General features: G+C 48.5%; 1 protein-coding gene across 2 annotated transcripts in view; it reads right to left on the bottom strand.

Annotated features, from left to right (window-relative positions):
- DNAH7 (dynein axonemal heavy chain 7) overlaps positions 1 to 15,634 on the bottom strand; it is a 918,640-nt gene that overhangs the window by 687,523 nt on the left and 215,483 nt on the right. For both annotated transcript variants that reach the window (XM_083153498.1, XM_083153497.1), the window contains one exon: positions 13,813 to 13,992. In XM_083153498.1, coding sequence (XP_083009624.1) covers positions 13,813 to 13,992 — 180 coding nt within the window. The remainder of the gene's footprint in view (positions 1 to 13,812; positions 13,993 to 15,634) is intronic.

The raw sequence follows: 15,634 nt of genomic DNA on the forward strand, positions 1-15,634 counted from the left end.
TCGTATGCCATCGTACATCATCGAGTACCGAATCCGATGCGATGCGATCCGATTTCATTACGGTGCCGTACGTTGAAAACCTGGGCGCCCAGATAGGAAACAAGTACCCAATGTCACCTTGAACTTATAAAACTTTGGGCGACATTCTATGATTTGCGTTTTGTTTTTTTTTGCGATTTTTTTCGCAAAAACGGCCGAAATCGCATGTTTTTCCATTTTCGCATATTTAATGAGCTGCTAAAATGTGAAAAAAGTGCGATTTTGGCCAACAAGTTGGACACACTGGAAATGCGATGGCTGCTTTTCGCAGCACATCGCATCCAGATGTTTTCACATTAAAAAGTATACAAATCGCATATTTAATGGTATGCGATTTGGAGACTTGGAGAACCACAAGTCCCAGCATGCGGGCATTAAAGGGCCCGCTGGCACTTGTAGTTCTACAGTACAAAAAATAGTTAAATAAAACACACTGACACCCTGAAAAATAAAAGTTTAATACATACATAACACACACACTGATACTTACCTACCTTGAGCCCGTAGGTCGGTCCCTGGATCCTGGGTCCGGGGCTCCTGGACAGAAGAGTCCGGTTCCGGGGCCTTGGTCCTGGTTCCGGGGTCCTGGGCTCCAGGGCTGATGTCTCCGGGGTCCAGGATCCGAAGTAGTCCAAAAGGGGTTCCTAAGGAAGGAAATCCTACTCACCTGGTCCCCGGCGACGACCTCGGCATCCTCTCCGGCAGACGCACTGCTCCCGGCTAGTACCCGCTCACGGACTGGAGAGGCGCAGAGATGTTTCATCTTCTGCGCCTTTCCTCCGGATGTTTCTATTGGCCGCCTAGCGGCCAGTCAGGAGCCGACTTTCGGCTCCTGAAAGTCGGCTCCTGATTGGCCGCTAGGCGGCCAATAGAAACATCCGGAGGAAAGGCGCGGAAGATGAAACATCTCTGCGCCTCTCCAGTCCGTGAGCGGGTACTAGCCGGGAGCAGCGCGTCTGCCGGAGAGGATGCCGAGGTCGTCGCCGGGGACCAGGTGATTAGGATTTCCTTCCTCAGGTACCCCTTTTGGACTTCTTCGGATCCTGGACCCCGGAGACATCAGCCCTGGAGCCCCGGAACCCCAGGACCAGCCCCGGAACCAGGAACAAGGCCCCGGAACCGGACTCTTCTGCCCTGGAGCCCGGACCCAGGATCCAGGGACCGACCTACGGGCTCAAGGTAGGTAAGTATCAGTGTGTGTGTTATGTGTGTATTAAACTTTTATTTTTCAGGGTGTCAGTGTGTTTTATTTAACTATTTTTTGTACTGTAGAACTACAAGTGCCAGCGGGCCCTTTAATGCCCCGCATGCTGGGACTTGTGGTTCTCCAAGTCCCAGCATGCGGGGTAGGCTTGCTGGGACTCATAGTTCTACAGTAGAAAACAATAGTTTTACTTCTATTTTTTTACACTATCCATCAGCCCGATGCCCACCGCCCAGGGGCATCGGGGACAGCCCCAGACTTTCAGCATGGGCTGGTAAGTCCTGGAGGGGGGGGACCCCTTCATTGGGGGGGTCCCCACTTCCCCAGGACCCCTGCCCATGCTGACCAGCCAGGGGGATAATGCTTTGGCTGCGGGACCTTATATAATAAGTGTCCCCCGGCTGTGGCATTACCCTGCTGGCTGGTTGGGTCCGGTGCTAGTTCTTAAAATACAGGGGACCCCTAGTCATTTTTTCCCCCTTATTTTGGGAACCAGCGCCGGACCTTGAGCCTGGTGCTGGTTTCATTAAATCAAGGGGACCCCTATTTGTCGGGTACCCTGATTTTATGTCACCCGCACCGGCTCAATGAGCCCGGGGCTGGTTATGCTCTGGCGGGGGACCCCGCGCTGGTTTTTTTTTTTAATTTGCGATTTCCTGCAAACGTGCGATTTTCAGACATGAAAATCGCACATTTTCAGGACTAAACACATCGCACCAACTCGCACCTATTCACACAGGAGTCTTGGTATCAAAAGCTGCTTTAAATTGGGCATGAGCCACAGCTTCATTCTATCCCTTTATGTTGTGGCTGTAGCTCTGGTAAAATTATATTATTTACTACTTTTAATGTAGTCATGATTTGGGCCACTTGCCGGGAGAAAGGGAATTGTGTTATTGGCAACCGGTAATCTCCCCTGCGCTTGCCTATGATACCTATAGCTACAATATTTGTAATTTTTTTTTTAAATAAATAGATGGATTACTGTATGTGAGATCGTGGGCGAAATGTAATAGGTTGCGATTTTTAGACGAGTTCCAAACTCGCCAGAAATCGCACCTTTAAAAATCGCGTTTTTTGCTGCAAATTCGCATATGTAATGAGATGCGAATTAGCGGCAAAAAATGCGATTTGCCGCGATTTGGGGCGTTTTTCAGTCATGAAAATGTGCGCATTTTCATATATGCGATTTTGGGTAAAACAAAAACAAAAAAAACGGCGTGGGGTCCCCCCCTCCTGAGCATATCCAGCCCCGGGCTCAAAGAGCCGGTCCTGGTTTCATAAAATCAAAGGAACAATCAAGTTGGGGTTCCCTGGATTTTATAAAACCAGCACCAGGCTCAAGGGCCGGTCCTGGTTCCCAAAATACGGGGGACAAAATGACTGGGGGTCCCCCGTATTTCAAGAACCAGCACCGGGCCCAACCAGCCAGCAGGGAAATGCCACAGCCGGGGGGAGACTTTTTATACAAGTCCCCCCGGCCAAAGCATTCAGCCCTCTGACCGGTCATCATGAGCAGGGGCCCTGGGGGAGTGGGGACCCCCCCAAAGAAGGGGTCCCCCCCTCCAGAACTTACCTGCCCATGCTGAAGCCCGGGGCTGTCCTCGATGCCCCTGGGCTGTGGGCATTGAGCTGATTAATAGTTTAAAAAAATAGATAAAATCCTATTGTGTATTGCTGTGGAACTATGAGTCCCAGCAAGCCTGCACCACATGCAGGGACTTGGAGAACCACAAGTCCCAGCATGTGGGGCAATAAAGGGCCCGCTGGGACTAGTAGTTCCACAGTACTACAAATAGTTAAATAAAAACACAGACAGTACAACTTTAATTCATCCAATACTCACCTATGTTGACACGAAGCTTCGGTCCCCTTGTCCAGTAGAATCCAGAGGGGAGGCTGTGGAGAGAAATCATACTCACCGCAGACGTCTTCAGCGCTTCCCCCGGAGCCCTGCAGCATTTTTCCCACAATCACCGTCCTCCGGTCTTCTGTTTACATCTGGGGCTCCGCCCCCCGACCGGGACTTAGGCCCGACCATCAGCCAATCATGGTCCTTGAAAACCAGCATGCCGGTTTGGGTCACCCTAAGACTTGTATAAAAAGTCTCCCCCCGGCTGTGGCATTACCCTGCTGGCTGGTTGGGCCCGGTGCTGGTTCTTGAAATACGGGGACCCCCAGTCATTTTGTCCAGGGGCAAACGCAGGATTTTCAGAAGGGGGTTTCCAGAGGTGCGGATCAAAGTACGGAGATGGACACTTAGGTGACCCAGTATATGTTTTGATGTCCCGCGTGTGGTAGGGGGTATTATATCAACCACTCAGCATGTAGGGCCTGGATCAGTAATTTCCACTAATTACCCCTTTACTGCACAGATGGTGGGAGAAGGGGGCATTGGGCTGAATGAAGGGGCCCTGATACATAACTTCCAGGGTGGTAGGGGATGTTTAATATGCAGAGGAGGGGTGTATAGTGGAGTGGGCTTATTATTCATAATTTTCTGGTGGGAGGACAACTTGCTTGACTGCAAATATCTCCAGTTCCCGGAAATAGATTTCTTAGATTTTAATGGAATTAAAAACTAGAGAATCACACCTACCAAATGGTGTTGGGGACGAGGGGATCAGAGTTCAGGAGGCAGAGCAATCTGCCAAGGAGTATATAAAACTACATACCAGGTGTGTGGAGCTGGAGCAGCAACCAGCTGCTTGAAGGCTGATATCTCTGGTTCTGGGAACAGTAGAGACAAGCTTCAAGTGTCCTTCAAAGGGGGAGAGTCACAGATTTTGGAATATATCCTCAGAAAAACTCTACGTTAGACAGAACCTGAAATATCTGACTGGGAACAGCAATTAACAGGCTTGGATGGGGACCACTGCTTTGAAGTCAGATCTCTCCGGTTCCCAAGGTCCGATTTTAAAACTTCTTGTACTCTTGGAAAGAGGGGACCCTCAGCTTTCAGACAGTGGCCCTTAGATTCCTGGGGGGGTTTCTGGGTACTCGGAAACCCCCCCTGAGTGCGCTACTGTTGTCCCCCGTATTTTGGGAACCAGGACCGGCCCTTGAGCCTGTTGCTGGTTTTATAAAATCCAGGGAACCCCAACTTGATTGTTCCTTTGATTTTATGAAACCAGGACCGGCTCTTTGAGCCCGGGGCTGGTTATGCTCAGGAGGGGGGACCCCACGCCGTTTTTTTTAACTTTAACTTTTAGCCTTTTTTTGGACAGAACCATGCACAGATCACAAAGATTTGTGCATTGTTCTGTAAAAATCACCAGCAAGAAGCTGGTCTATTTTTTTTGCGGTTTTTGGTAAGGTCCCATATGCGACTTTAGAACTCGCATCCTATTACATATGCGAGTTCTATAGTTTACAATGGGAAAACATCTCGATGTGATTTTCAGTGTGACTGAAAATCCCATCTTTAAAATGTGCGCATTCGCGGGAAAATATGTGATTTTTCCCGCGACTCGCACCCTATTACATGTGCGATTTTTAGAAAAAATGCGATTTTGGACGATTTTGACCAAAAATCGCAAAAGTCTAAAAATCTCAACCTATTACATTTCGCCCCCTGAGTTCATATTTGGAATTATTTGCCCAATCAAATTATTATTAAAGCTGCATATTTAATTTTCAAGACTAAATTCACATAATCATAGTCAGAAATGGTACATATACAGTTTCACTAATAAAAAGCATAAAGGTTTTGGTTGTAAATGAGATGATCACTCAATTGTTCATAATGGAACTTAAACAAAAGTATTCTGTACATTTCTATTGAATGCAGTAATTTTATTGCACAAAGAAGAAAAAAAGGGGGGGTGGTAATCTGTAGGGTGACTGCTGGAGGAGAGTCCCTGCTGCCACAGCCGCCTCCAATGCACGCGTCCTTCCACCTGCATAATGAAGCTGACATGCACCAGCACTGGCGCATGTACTGTCACCAACTTGCTACTGCACACTAAGCTTCTACGGACTGCACCGACTCCAGCCCATTGAAGCCAAATTGGGCTGCATGGCAATGCAGGGAGTGGTTTCATACAAGAAGCCAGCTCTCTGCCTATTGCAGCCGGAGACTGGTACTCCCGGAGGGAGGTAACGCCTCCCAATGGGACGGCCTGTAGAGTATGTGACTGATATGTAGGACTTCCAATAGGAAGTCACTGCTAGTTACAGTGAAGCCTTTGCAGTCTCAGGGACAGCATCTGGCTTACTCACGCAGTGGTGGATTTTACTGGATAAGATGCACCATTGGTAATTACAGTTACATCCAGGAAGGGGTTAAACCAGGTTGCAAGAGGCTTCTGTCCTTCTGTCCCTTCTGTTTTTTTTTCTTTCCTTGAAGCCCAGGTGCCTGACCTGTTAAAGGGTCCACAAAGTACAGATAGTGTGCTAAATGATCTGAGAGTGGGCTACTGAGGAAAACGTGCAACTGGAAGAAATTACAGAGGAAGCGGACAGATACAGAGTAGTGTGTCAGCAGACTGCAAGACAGCCAGTATCAGCAGGAGACCAGAGGACAAGATTAGAGCCTTACTGTTGCTGCTGCAGACACATCAGGTGTGAGGACACCAGGAGTGTGACACAGCTGCAGGAACAGATAAGTATCAACTTTCTTATATTTTGATAGAAATTAACTTGTAGTGTGTAATTGCATTGTAATTTAACTCTCTATTGTATACTAGGGGGTTAGTCGCAGGGAGGTAGATAAAATGGGTGTGGCCCTGATTGAGAATCTCACTCAGTGCATGTTGTGCAAGATGTATGCGCACCTGGAGCAAGAGTCCCAGTGCGAATACATCTGCACGAGATGTGAGCGAACGTCCGCCCTGGAAGCCCAGGTCACTGATCTAGAGCGGGCCGTTCAGCGACTGAGAGACATTTACAATCTTGAGCAAAGCCTAAATAGAACGGTGGAGGAGTTGCAGATGGGGTCACTGGTAGAGGAGGAGGATCAGGCAGTCAGCTGGGTCACGGTTAGAAGGGGAAACAAGAGGGACAGGAGGGACAGGAACGACATCTCGGATCTATCACACCCGAACAAATTTGCCCGGTTGGATGAAGTTTCGGGGGAGGATAGAGACGAAATGATGGAGCTGGAGGAGACTGCTCCCTCTAGCAACCAGAGGAGCGGTCTCTCTAGCTCAAACGGGATGACAGTTAGTGAGGTACCAAGGCAGATAGTGGTGGTAGGGGATTCCATCATTAGGAGAACAGACAGGGCAATCTGCTATCGGGACCGCGATCGCCGCACCGTCTGTTGCCTCCTGGGTGCTCGGGTACGGCACATCGCGGACCGAGTCGACAGATTGTTGGGAGGGGCTGGGAGCAACCCGGCGGTCTTGGTGCACATCGGCACCAACGACAGAGTCAATGGTAGGTGGGATGTCCTCAAGAAAGAGTATAGAGAATTAGGTAAGAAATTAAAGGCGAGGACATCTAGGGTAATTTTCTCTGAAATATTACCAGTGCCACGCGCTAGCTCAGGGAGGCAGAGGGAGATCAGGGAGGTAAATGTGTGGGCTTAAGGATTGGTGTAGGAAAGAGGGATTCGTGTTCATGGAACACTGGGCGGACTTCTCGGTCAGGCGCCATCTTTTTTGCCGTGATGGATTGCACCTGAACGAGGAGGGGGCTGCGGTGCTGGGGGGAAGGATGGTTAGAGGGTTGGAGGAGATTTTAAACTAGGCGACGGGGGGGTGGGTGCAGCAAGACATTATGGGACCATCAGGGAGAGAAGCCGGACTGGGATCAGGAATCATATGGGGGAAGGAGATGGGGGGGGGGGGGGGAGACATAGACAAAGTCCTGGGACATAACAAGGGTATAATCGGGGGTAACTCTCAGGGTGCATCAGGAATGTCATGTAATAAAATGTTATGTTGTAACAGTCACGGTACCCCATTACAGTTCTTAGGTACAGATGATCTTAGTATACGGGAAGGAGGGAAGGACAGAGGAAGAATTCCCAGAACTATAAAGAGGGCAGGCAGTGTGCATGGTGGGGAGGCCTGTAGAGAGTCTATTGAAGGGGAGAGGGGAAAGAGGAAGCTAGTAAAGAATTCAAATGGGTCCTGGGGTGAAACTAATCACAATATTAGAGCCATATCTAAAAATAAACATAAATTAAAATGCTTACTGGCTAAAGCAAGAAGCTTAGTGAGTAAAATCGGGGAGCTAGAAACGGTGATCAGTAGGGACGACTACGACATCATTGGTATTACAGAAACATGGTGTAATGAGTCGCATGACTGGGCATTAAACATGGAGGGATATACACTCTACAGGGTGTGTGCCTATATGTAAATAATAACTTAACATCATGTGAGAAAAATATGAGCACAGACCTGGAAGAAGACAACTCGGAGACAGTGTGGGCAGAGATAACCGACAATAATAAAAAAAACAAAAAACAAATTTATAATAGGGGTATTCTATAGACCACCAAATATAAACGAAAGGGAAGAGTCTCTTCTTTTAAACCAAATCAAACAAGCATTAAATCAGGGTCAGGTATTAATTATGGGGGATTTTAATTTACCCGACATTGATTGGGAAAACGAAACAGGTAAATCAGCAAGAAGCAATGGGTTCTTAAGCTTACTTAAAGACCAGTTTATTACACAAACGGTAGAAACTCCAACTCGTGATGAGGCACTCTTGGACTTAGTATTAACAAATAACACAGACTTAGGGGGAAATTTACTAAAGGAAATTTGTAAAAAAATAGGTTTATTTGTATTTAGAAATACACTTATTTTTTTACATTTACTATCCCGAAAATACGGCAATTCGTAGTCGTATTGATGTGCTATCAATACGAATAGCCGTATTTTCGGGATAGTAAATGTCAAAAATAAGTGTATTTCTGAATACAAATATACCTATTTTTTACAAATTTCCTTTAGTAAATTTCCCCCTTAGTTTCAAACACAAAAGTAATTGAACAATTAGGGAACAGTGATCACAATATGGTTTCACTGGAAATCAACTTCAGTAAATTACATCAAAAAGTATCTGCAAAAATACTAAACTTCAGAAAAGCGAACTTTGAATTATTCAGGGAAGCCCTAACAGGAATTGGGTGGGAAACGGTTATGGAGGGAAAAAATGCAGAGGAAATGGGGGATACTCTAAAAAATTAGCTTGATTCACTAACTATTGAATACATTCCTAAAGTAACTAAAGGTAAATTCAACAAAAAAAAGCCACCATGGTTGGACAAAGAAGTAAGGTCAGCTATCAACAATAAAACCAGAGCCTTTAAATTCTATAAAAATAACTTGAATGAGGAGGCGTTCGCAAAATACAAAGAATCAAACAAAACTTGTAAAGGGTTAATCAAAGCAGCTAAAATATTATATGAAGAGTGCATAGCCGCTGAAAGCAAAACAAACCCAAAGAAGTTTTTTAAATACATAAATAGTAAACGTTTAATTAAGGAAAACATAGGCCCACTAACTGATACTAGTGGAAAAAGTGTTACTTGTTATGGCAGCATTGCCATTTTGGTCTGTGTGCGGTGCCTCTGGTTACTCAGAGGTGCTGCTGCTGGTTTTTGCATCCTGCAGTACCACTGTGTGGCCAGAGGTGCTGCTGTTTGGCCCTGCATGCAGGGTTGTGCTTTCTGAGGACAGTCCCAGCTGGTGTAATCAGCTGGGCTGTTCTCGGAGTGCTATACCCAGCTGCAGCACATGTGAGTAATTGTGGGCCTGTCTCCATGTGCTGCAGCTATTGGTCTGAGCTGCTTTAAAAGAGGCATTGGCCCTGAGCTCAGGGCCTTTGATAGCTTTTGGTTTGTGAGCTTCATGTTTGTTTGCCAAGAGCTTCTTTTGCCATTATCCTGAATCCTTGTATCCTGAATCCTTGTATCCTGAGTCCATGTATCCTGAGTTCCTGAGTCAGTTATCTTGCTTTTGATTTCGTTTCTGTATGCATCCTGTACCTGTTCCTGAGTAAAGCAGTGAGTTCCATCCAGCCTGCCTCTGTCCGTCTGTGCCTCCAGCAATTATATTTCTGTCGTGCTGTCCTAGCAACTCCTAACATTATCAAAGGCCATACCGAATTGCTGGAGGGGGAACAGTGTACTGTATCTTGCTATGGAGCCTAAACAACATCAAAGCCTTGAAGATCAGAGACCTGGCCCGTATTCTGGCAGGCTTGTGTCGGAGGGTGCAGGCCTCCGGAGTGGTGTCCAATGTGCACCTCCCCAAAGCTGCATCCGATGCCTCAGCCCAGGAGAGGTGGCCGATCCCGTAGCTGATGGGGTGTTCCCAGGAGAGGTGGCCGATGTCATAGCCGATGTCCAGGTCCCCGCCAGTGAGTCCGATGTCCAGGTCCCCGCCAGTGAGTCCGAAGTCCAGGTCTCCGCCAGTGAGTCCGAAGTCCAGGTCTCCGCCAGTAGGTCCGATGTTCCGGTCTCCGCAAGAGGGTCCGATGTTCCGGTCTCCGCCAGAGGGTCCGATGTTCCGGTCTCCGCCAGAGGGTCCGATGTTCCGGTCTCCGCCAGAGGGTCCCATGTTCCGGTCTCCGCCAGAGGGTCCCATGTTCCGGTCTCCGCCAGAGGGTCCCATGTTCCGGTCTCCGCCAGAGGGTCCCATGTTCCGGTCTCCGCCAGAGGGTCCCATGTTCCGGTCTCCGCCAGAGGGTCCCATGTTCCGGTCTCCGCCAGAGGGTCCCATGTTCCGGTCTCCGCCAGAGGGTCCCATGTTCCGGTCTCCGCCAGAGGGTCCCATGTTCCGGTCTCCGCCAGAGGGTCCCATGTTCCGGTCTCCGCCAGAGGGTCCCATGTTCCGGTCTCCGCCAGAGGGTCCCATGTTCCGGTCTCCGCCAGAGGGTCCCATGTTCCGGTCTCCGCCAGAGGGTCCCATGTTCCGGGCTCCGCCAGAGGGTCCGATGTTCCGGTCTCCGCCAGAGGGTCCGATGTTCCGGTCTCCGCCAGAGGGTCCGATGATCCGGTCTCCGCCAGAGGGTCCGATGATCCGGCCCCCGCCAAGGAGCCCGATGATCCGGCCCCCGCCAAGGAGCCCGATGATCCGGCCCCCGCCAAGGAGCCCGATGATCCGGTCCCCGCCAAGGAGCCCGATGATCCGGTCCCCGCCAAGGAGCCCGATGATCCGGTCCCCGCCAAGGAGCCCGATGTTCTAGCCCCAGGAGGGGGTTCCGTCTGTCTAGCCCCAGGAGGGGGTTCCGTCTGTCTAGCCCCAGGAGGGGGTTCCGTCTGTCTAGCCCCAGGAGGGGGTTCCGTCTGTCTAGCCCCAGGAGGGGGTTCCGTCTGTCTAGCCCCAGGAGGGGGTTCCGTCTGTCTAGCCCCAGGAGGGGGTTCCGTCTGTCCAGCCCCAGGAGGGGGTTCCGTCTGTCCAGCCCCAGGAGGGGGTTCCGTCTGTCCAGCCCCAGGAGGGGGTTCCGTCTGTCCAGCCCCAGGAGGGGGTTCCGTCTGTCCAGCCCCAGGAGGGGGTTCCGTCTGTCCAGCCCCAGGAGGGGGTTCCGTCTGTCCAGCCCCAGGAGGGGGTTCCGTCTGTCCAGCCCCAGGAGGGGGTTCCGTCTGTCCAGCCCCAGGAGGGGGTTCCGTCTGTCCAGCCCCAGGAGGGGGTTCCGTCTGTCCAGCCCCAGGAGGGGGTTCCGTCTGTCCAGCCCCAGGAGGGGGTTCCGTCTGTCCAGCCCCAGGAGGGGGTTCTGTCCAGCCGCAGGAGGAGGACGCTGTTGCCTCCGGGCCTGAGCCTGTTGCCTCCGTGGCCTCCAGGCCTGAGCCTGTTGCCTCTGTGGCCTCCGGGCCTGAGCCTGTTGCCTCCGTGGCCTCCGGGCCTGAGCCTGTTGCCTCCGTGGCCTCCGGGCCTGAGCCTGTTGCCTCCGTGGCCTCCGGGCCTGAGCCTGTTGCCTCCGTGGCCTCCGGGCCTGAGCCTGTTGCCTCCGTGGCCTCCGGGCCTGAGCCTGTTGCCTCCGTGGCCTCCGGGCCTGAGCCTGTTGCCTCCGTGGCCTCCGGGCCTGAGCCTGTTTCCTCCGTGGCCTCCGGGCCTGAGCCTGTTTCCTCCGTGGCCTCCGGGCCTGAGCCTGTTTCCTCCGTGGCCTCCGGGCCTGAGCCTGTTGCCTCCGTGGCCTCCGGGCCTGAGCCTGTGGCCTCCGGGCCTGAGCCTGTTGCCTCCGTGGCCTCCGGGCCTGAGTCTGTTGCCTCCGTGGCCTCCGGGCCTGAGTCCGTTAATGCCCATGTTATGGAGCATAAATTGAGAGCTGCCGTGTCGGCTGTCAGTCGCAATGTCCTTTCTTTTAGTACACTATCACTTGCCATGCCAGAGGTCCGTGAGGGTCCATCCGAAGTGCCAGAGGTCCATGAGGGTCCATCCGAAGTGCCAGAGGTCCATGAGGGTCCATCCGAAGTGCCAGAGGTCCGTGAGCGTCCATCCGAAGTGCCAGAGGTCCGTGAGCGTCCATCCGAAGTGCCAGAGGTCCGTGAGGGTCCATCCGAAGTGCCAGAGGTCCGTGAGGGTCCATCCGAAGTGCCAGAGGTCTGTGATGATCCAGCCCCAGAAGGGGGTCCTTGCATCGTTGACCCAGGAGGGGTTCTTTCTGCTCTTGCCTACGGGCATGAGATCCCGTCTCTCTGGAGAGCCGTCACGGTGGCGGTCATTCCGGAAAAAAATTTTTGGGAACTGAACAAAATCATTAAAAGAGGCATCGTCATGAACTTTCCTAAGGCGTCTGGAATCCGCCTTCTCAAGGGGGGCATTATGTTATGGCAGCATTGCCATTTTGGTCTGTGTGCGGTGCCTCTGGTTACTCAGAGGTGCTGCTGCTGGTTTTTGCATCCTGCAGTACCACTGTGTGGCCAGAGGTGCTGCTGTTTGGCCCTGCATGCAGCGTTGTGCTTTCTGAGGACAGTCCCAGCTGGTGTAATCAGCTGGGCTGTTCTCGGAGTGCTATACCCAGCTGCAGCACATGTGAGTAATTGTGGGCCTGTCTCCATGTGCTGCAGCTATTGGTCTGAGCTGCTTTAAAAGAGGCATTGGCCCTGAGCTCAGGGCCTTTGATAGCTTTTGGTTTGTGAGCTTCATGTTTGTTTGCTAAGAGCTTCTTTTGCCATTATCCTGAATCCTTGTATCCTGAGTCCATGTATCCTGAGTTCCTGAGTCAGTTATCTTGCTTTTGATTTCGTTTCTGTATGCATCCTGTACCTGTTCCTGAGTAAAGCAGTGAGTTCCATCCAGCCTGCCTCTGTCCGTCTGTGCCTCCAGCAATTATATTTCTGTCGTGCTGTCCTAGCAACTCCTAACATTACTGAGGACAAGGGAAAAGCAAAACTGTTAAATGAGTTCTTCTCATCAGTATTTACTAAGGGAGAGCAGACTGTGGAACGAACATTTACCACAAACGGGACAATTAAGCCAGATCTCATTGTGGATTTCACGCCGAAGGAAATAACACTGAGGCTAAGCAAACTCAAAACAAATAAATCACCAGGGCCAGATGGGATTCATCCGAGGGTATTAATGGAATTAAGGGATGAACTAGCTACCCCCCTACATTATATCTTTAGCAAGTCACTAGCATCAGGTATAGTACCAAAAGATTGGAGAATAGCAGAGGTAGTGCCAATATTCAAAAAAGGAAAAAAGGAAGATCCTGCTAATTACAGACCCGTTAGTTTAACATCAATTGTGGGTAAACTATTTGAAGGATTTTTAAGGGATGGTATCCAGGAATATTTATACCATCACCGTCTACTCAGTACTAACCAACATGGGTTCGTGAAAAATCGTTCATGCCAAACTAATCTACTAGGGTTCTATGAAGAGGTTAGCAAAAACCTCGATAATGGAAATGCTGTGTAACTATGTAACTATGTAATGTGAGTGATCAAGGGGTGTATTTCAAAAGGGCCATAACTTCATTCTTTTGCCTTTTAACTGCAGAAGGGGATGTTACTGCTTCTGTCAATTTACCAACAGGTAAATAGCTGAGTAATCAGTTTCTAGTATTACCATGTGCTGCGTTCTGCCCCAAACATGGACTGTTCTTTGTTACTGTTTGCTGCCAGTGCTCACTTTCTACCTGGCCAATTAATTTTGCCTCAGCCTCACCTTTGCTTAGTTGAGCCAGTTAACTACTTACACTTCTGCCAGTGTCCACCTAATTACTACCAACCACATTTGGCACTTACTCAATGAACCGCTAAATGCGGGGTGCAGGATCAAAGACCAAAACTCTTTGGAGAGTAGCGGATAAAAACCTGACCACTGTCAGACTCCAAATAAACAGGCTAAGTCAAACCAGACTGAACACTTCAGGTGCTCACTGTTCGGTGACATATTCTGCCATCATTTGACTATAGACATTATGCAAAAAAATAAATTATGTTTAGTATAAAGAATGTGCAAAAGGACTTTCCCTGTGCCATTGTATTTCTACTAGTGAATTTAATAGAGATGGAATATTTACTTACTGTATTAATGAACCATGTGAAATTATAGTACTTGTTATTTTCATGGGTAACGCCATATTCCCTCATTCTAACTACAACATAGATGCCTAATCTTTCCCATAAGAGGAAAATGGAAGTTAAATGTACTCACCAATTCAGAAAAGAGCTTGGTTTCAACTCTTGGCACCAGGCTGACTGCTTTAATCATCACATCATAAACATTCAGCAGCACAATTTCAAAATCATTAAAGTCAGGTTCAAATTTAATTGAAACGTTGTCAAGAATGAGTCTCATTATAAATCCTGGGTGTTCATAGGCACGGACAGAATGCTGGAAAATAAAAAAAATATTACTAATAAGGAACATGCACAGTCTAAAAATATGGGGCCTCCTTCAGCATGGTTAGCTATATAGAGAAAATGCAGTGGACTGTGAGCAAAAACCACCACCAAGGAGAAAATAAACGCACCATGCAAAATTGCAAATGTATGGTTAATAGCAATTAATTTGCAATTCCCGCACATCAAGGAGGGCCTACCCTCTCTGCATATGTGAGAAAGTATGTGGCTTCCAATAATCTGCAACTGATACAGTAATAAAGTGGTCAGCTCTGACATCACAGACCAACCCTAAAATTGCCTGAACACTCCCATGCTTTTTCTGACACACCCAGATAATGGCATGTTTTGACCCCCAAATGTCAGTTTTCTGTCAGTCAAACTGTTGCTGCATTGTGATTACAAAACAGTCACATTTTTATTTGCTATTTTCGCTCATGCAAACGAGATGCTAAGAGTATCCATACACAGTTGTTTGATAGTTGCTTGATTTGCAAATTCTCTAAATAGCAATCCATGCTGAATAACTCCCATAGTCCCATAGTTTTTAATTAGTTATCTATACAGTCATTAATCACATTCTGAAATTTTATGTTTTTCCTTTGTCTTTAATAGCAGGACTTTGGTACTTACCCATAAATCCTTTTCTTTGATTACATAGCAGATGCTAGAGAGTTCCTTATGATGGGGTATAGATGGGTGATTAAGGTAGCTGATCACTTGGTACAGTAGCATATATAAATAAAGATACAGTCAATAAAATATCATACTGCCTCCACCAAATGGAGCTGTTGTCTGTAGTTGTGATATACAATACACAACAAACTGTTTAGCCTTCCTCTGTACACATCTCTCAGTGAGTGGAGTCAGTGCTGCACCAAGTAAATCGTAGGGGTGGAAGCTGTAAACATTTAGAATACCATTTACGGATATGTAGATCTCCATCTGACTGTGTCCCTGTCACAACAGTAATATTATGTTGACTTCAGATGCTAGTTTCTGAAAGCTTTAGTACTGTACAGTATTTCTCTTTCATCCATAGGGGACACTGGAGAGTTCCTTATGAAGGGGTTCAGACAGGTGATTAGCTGAGCCAGGCACTTTCAATTCTTTAAATGTGTGACTGGCTCCTCCCCCCTATATGCCTCTATGCATTTGAAACAGAAACACACATATACAAGTCAATCAACTAGGCAACAAACTGCAACCAAGAACACAGCAGCACCCAAGGACAACCAGGGATAACTTTCCTAAGATGGGAGTTCTAATTCAGATGGGATGTTGCTATGGGCAACCAATCAGAATCTACTTCTTATTTATTTGACACCTTCTAGAAGATAATAGCTATAATCTGATTGGTTGCCCATAGCAACATCCCATCTGAAAAAAAACTCCCATCTTAGTAAGTTTCCCCCTCAGTCTTTTGCATACAAAAACAGCATAGGGTGGGCGTCCAGTGTCCACTACAGAATCAGAGAAAGAGATTTATAAGTAAGTACCAAAATCCTATTTTCTCTTTCATCCATAGGGGATGCTGGAAAGCTCCTTATGATAGAGACATCCCAGAGCCTCTCACACAGATGGGAGAGCACTTAGAATCTAGCAAAACTGTGCAGCCAAATTGACAAAGCCGT

The sequence above is a fragment of the Crinia signifera genome, chromosome 7, assembly GCF_055691185.1.
Source record: "Crinia signifera chromosome 7, ASM5569118v1, whole genome shotgun sequence".
NCBI classification, from domain to species: Eukaryota; Metazoa; Chordata; class Amphibia; order Anura; family Myobatrachidae; genus Crinia; species Crinia signifera.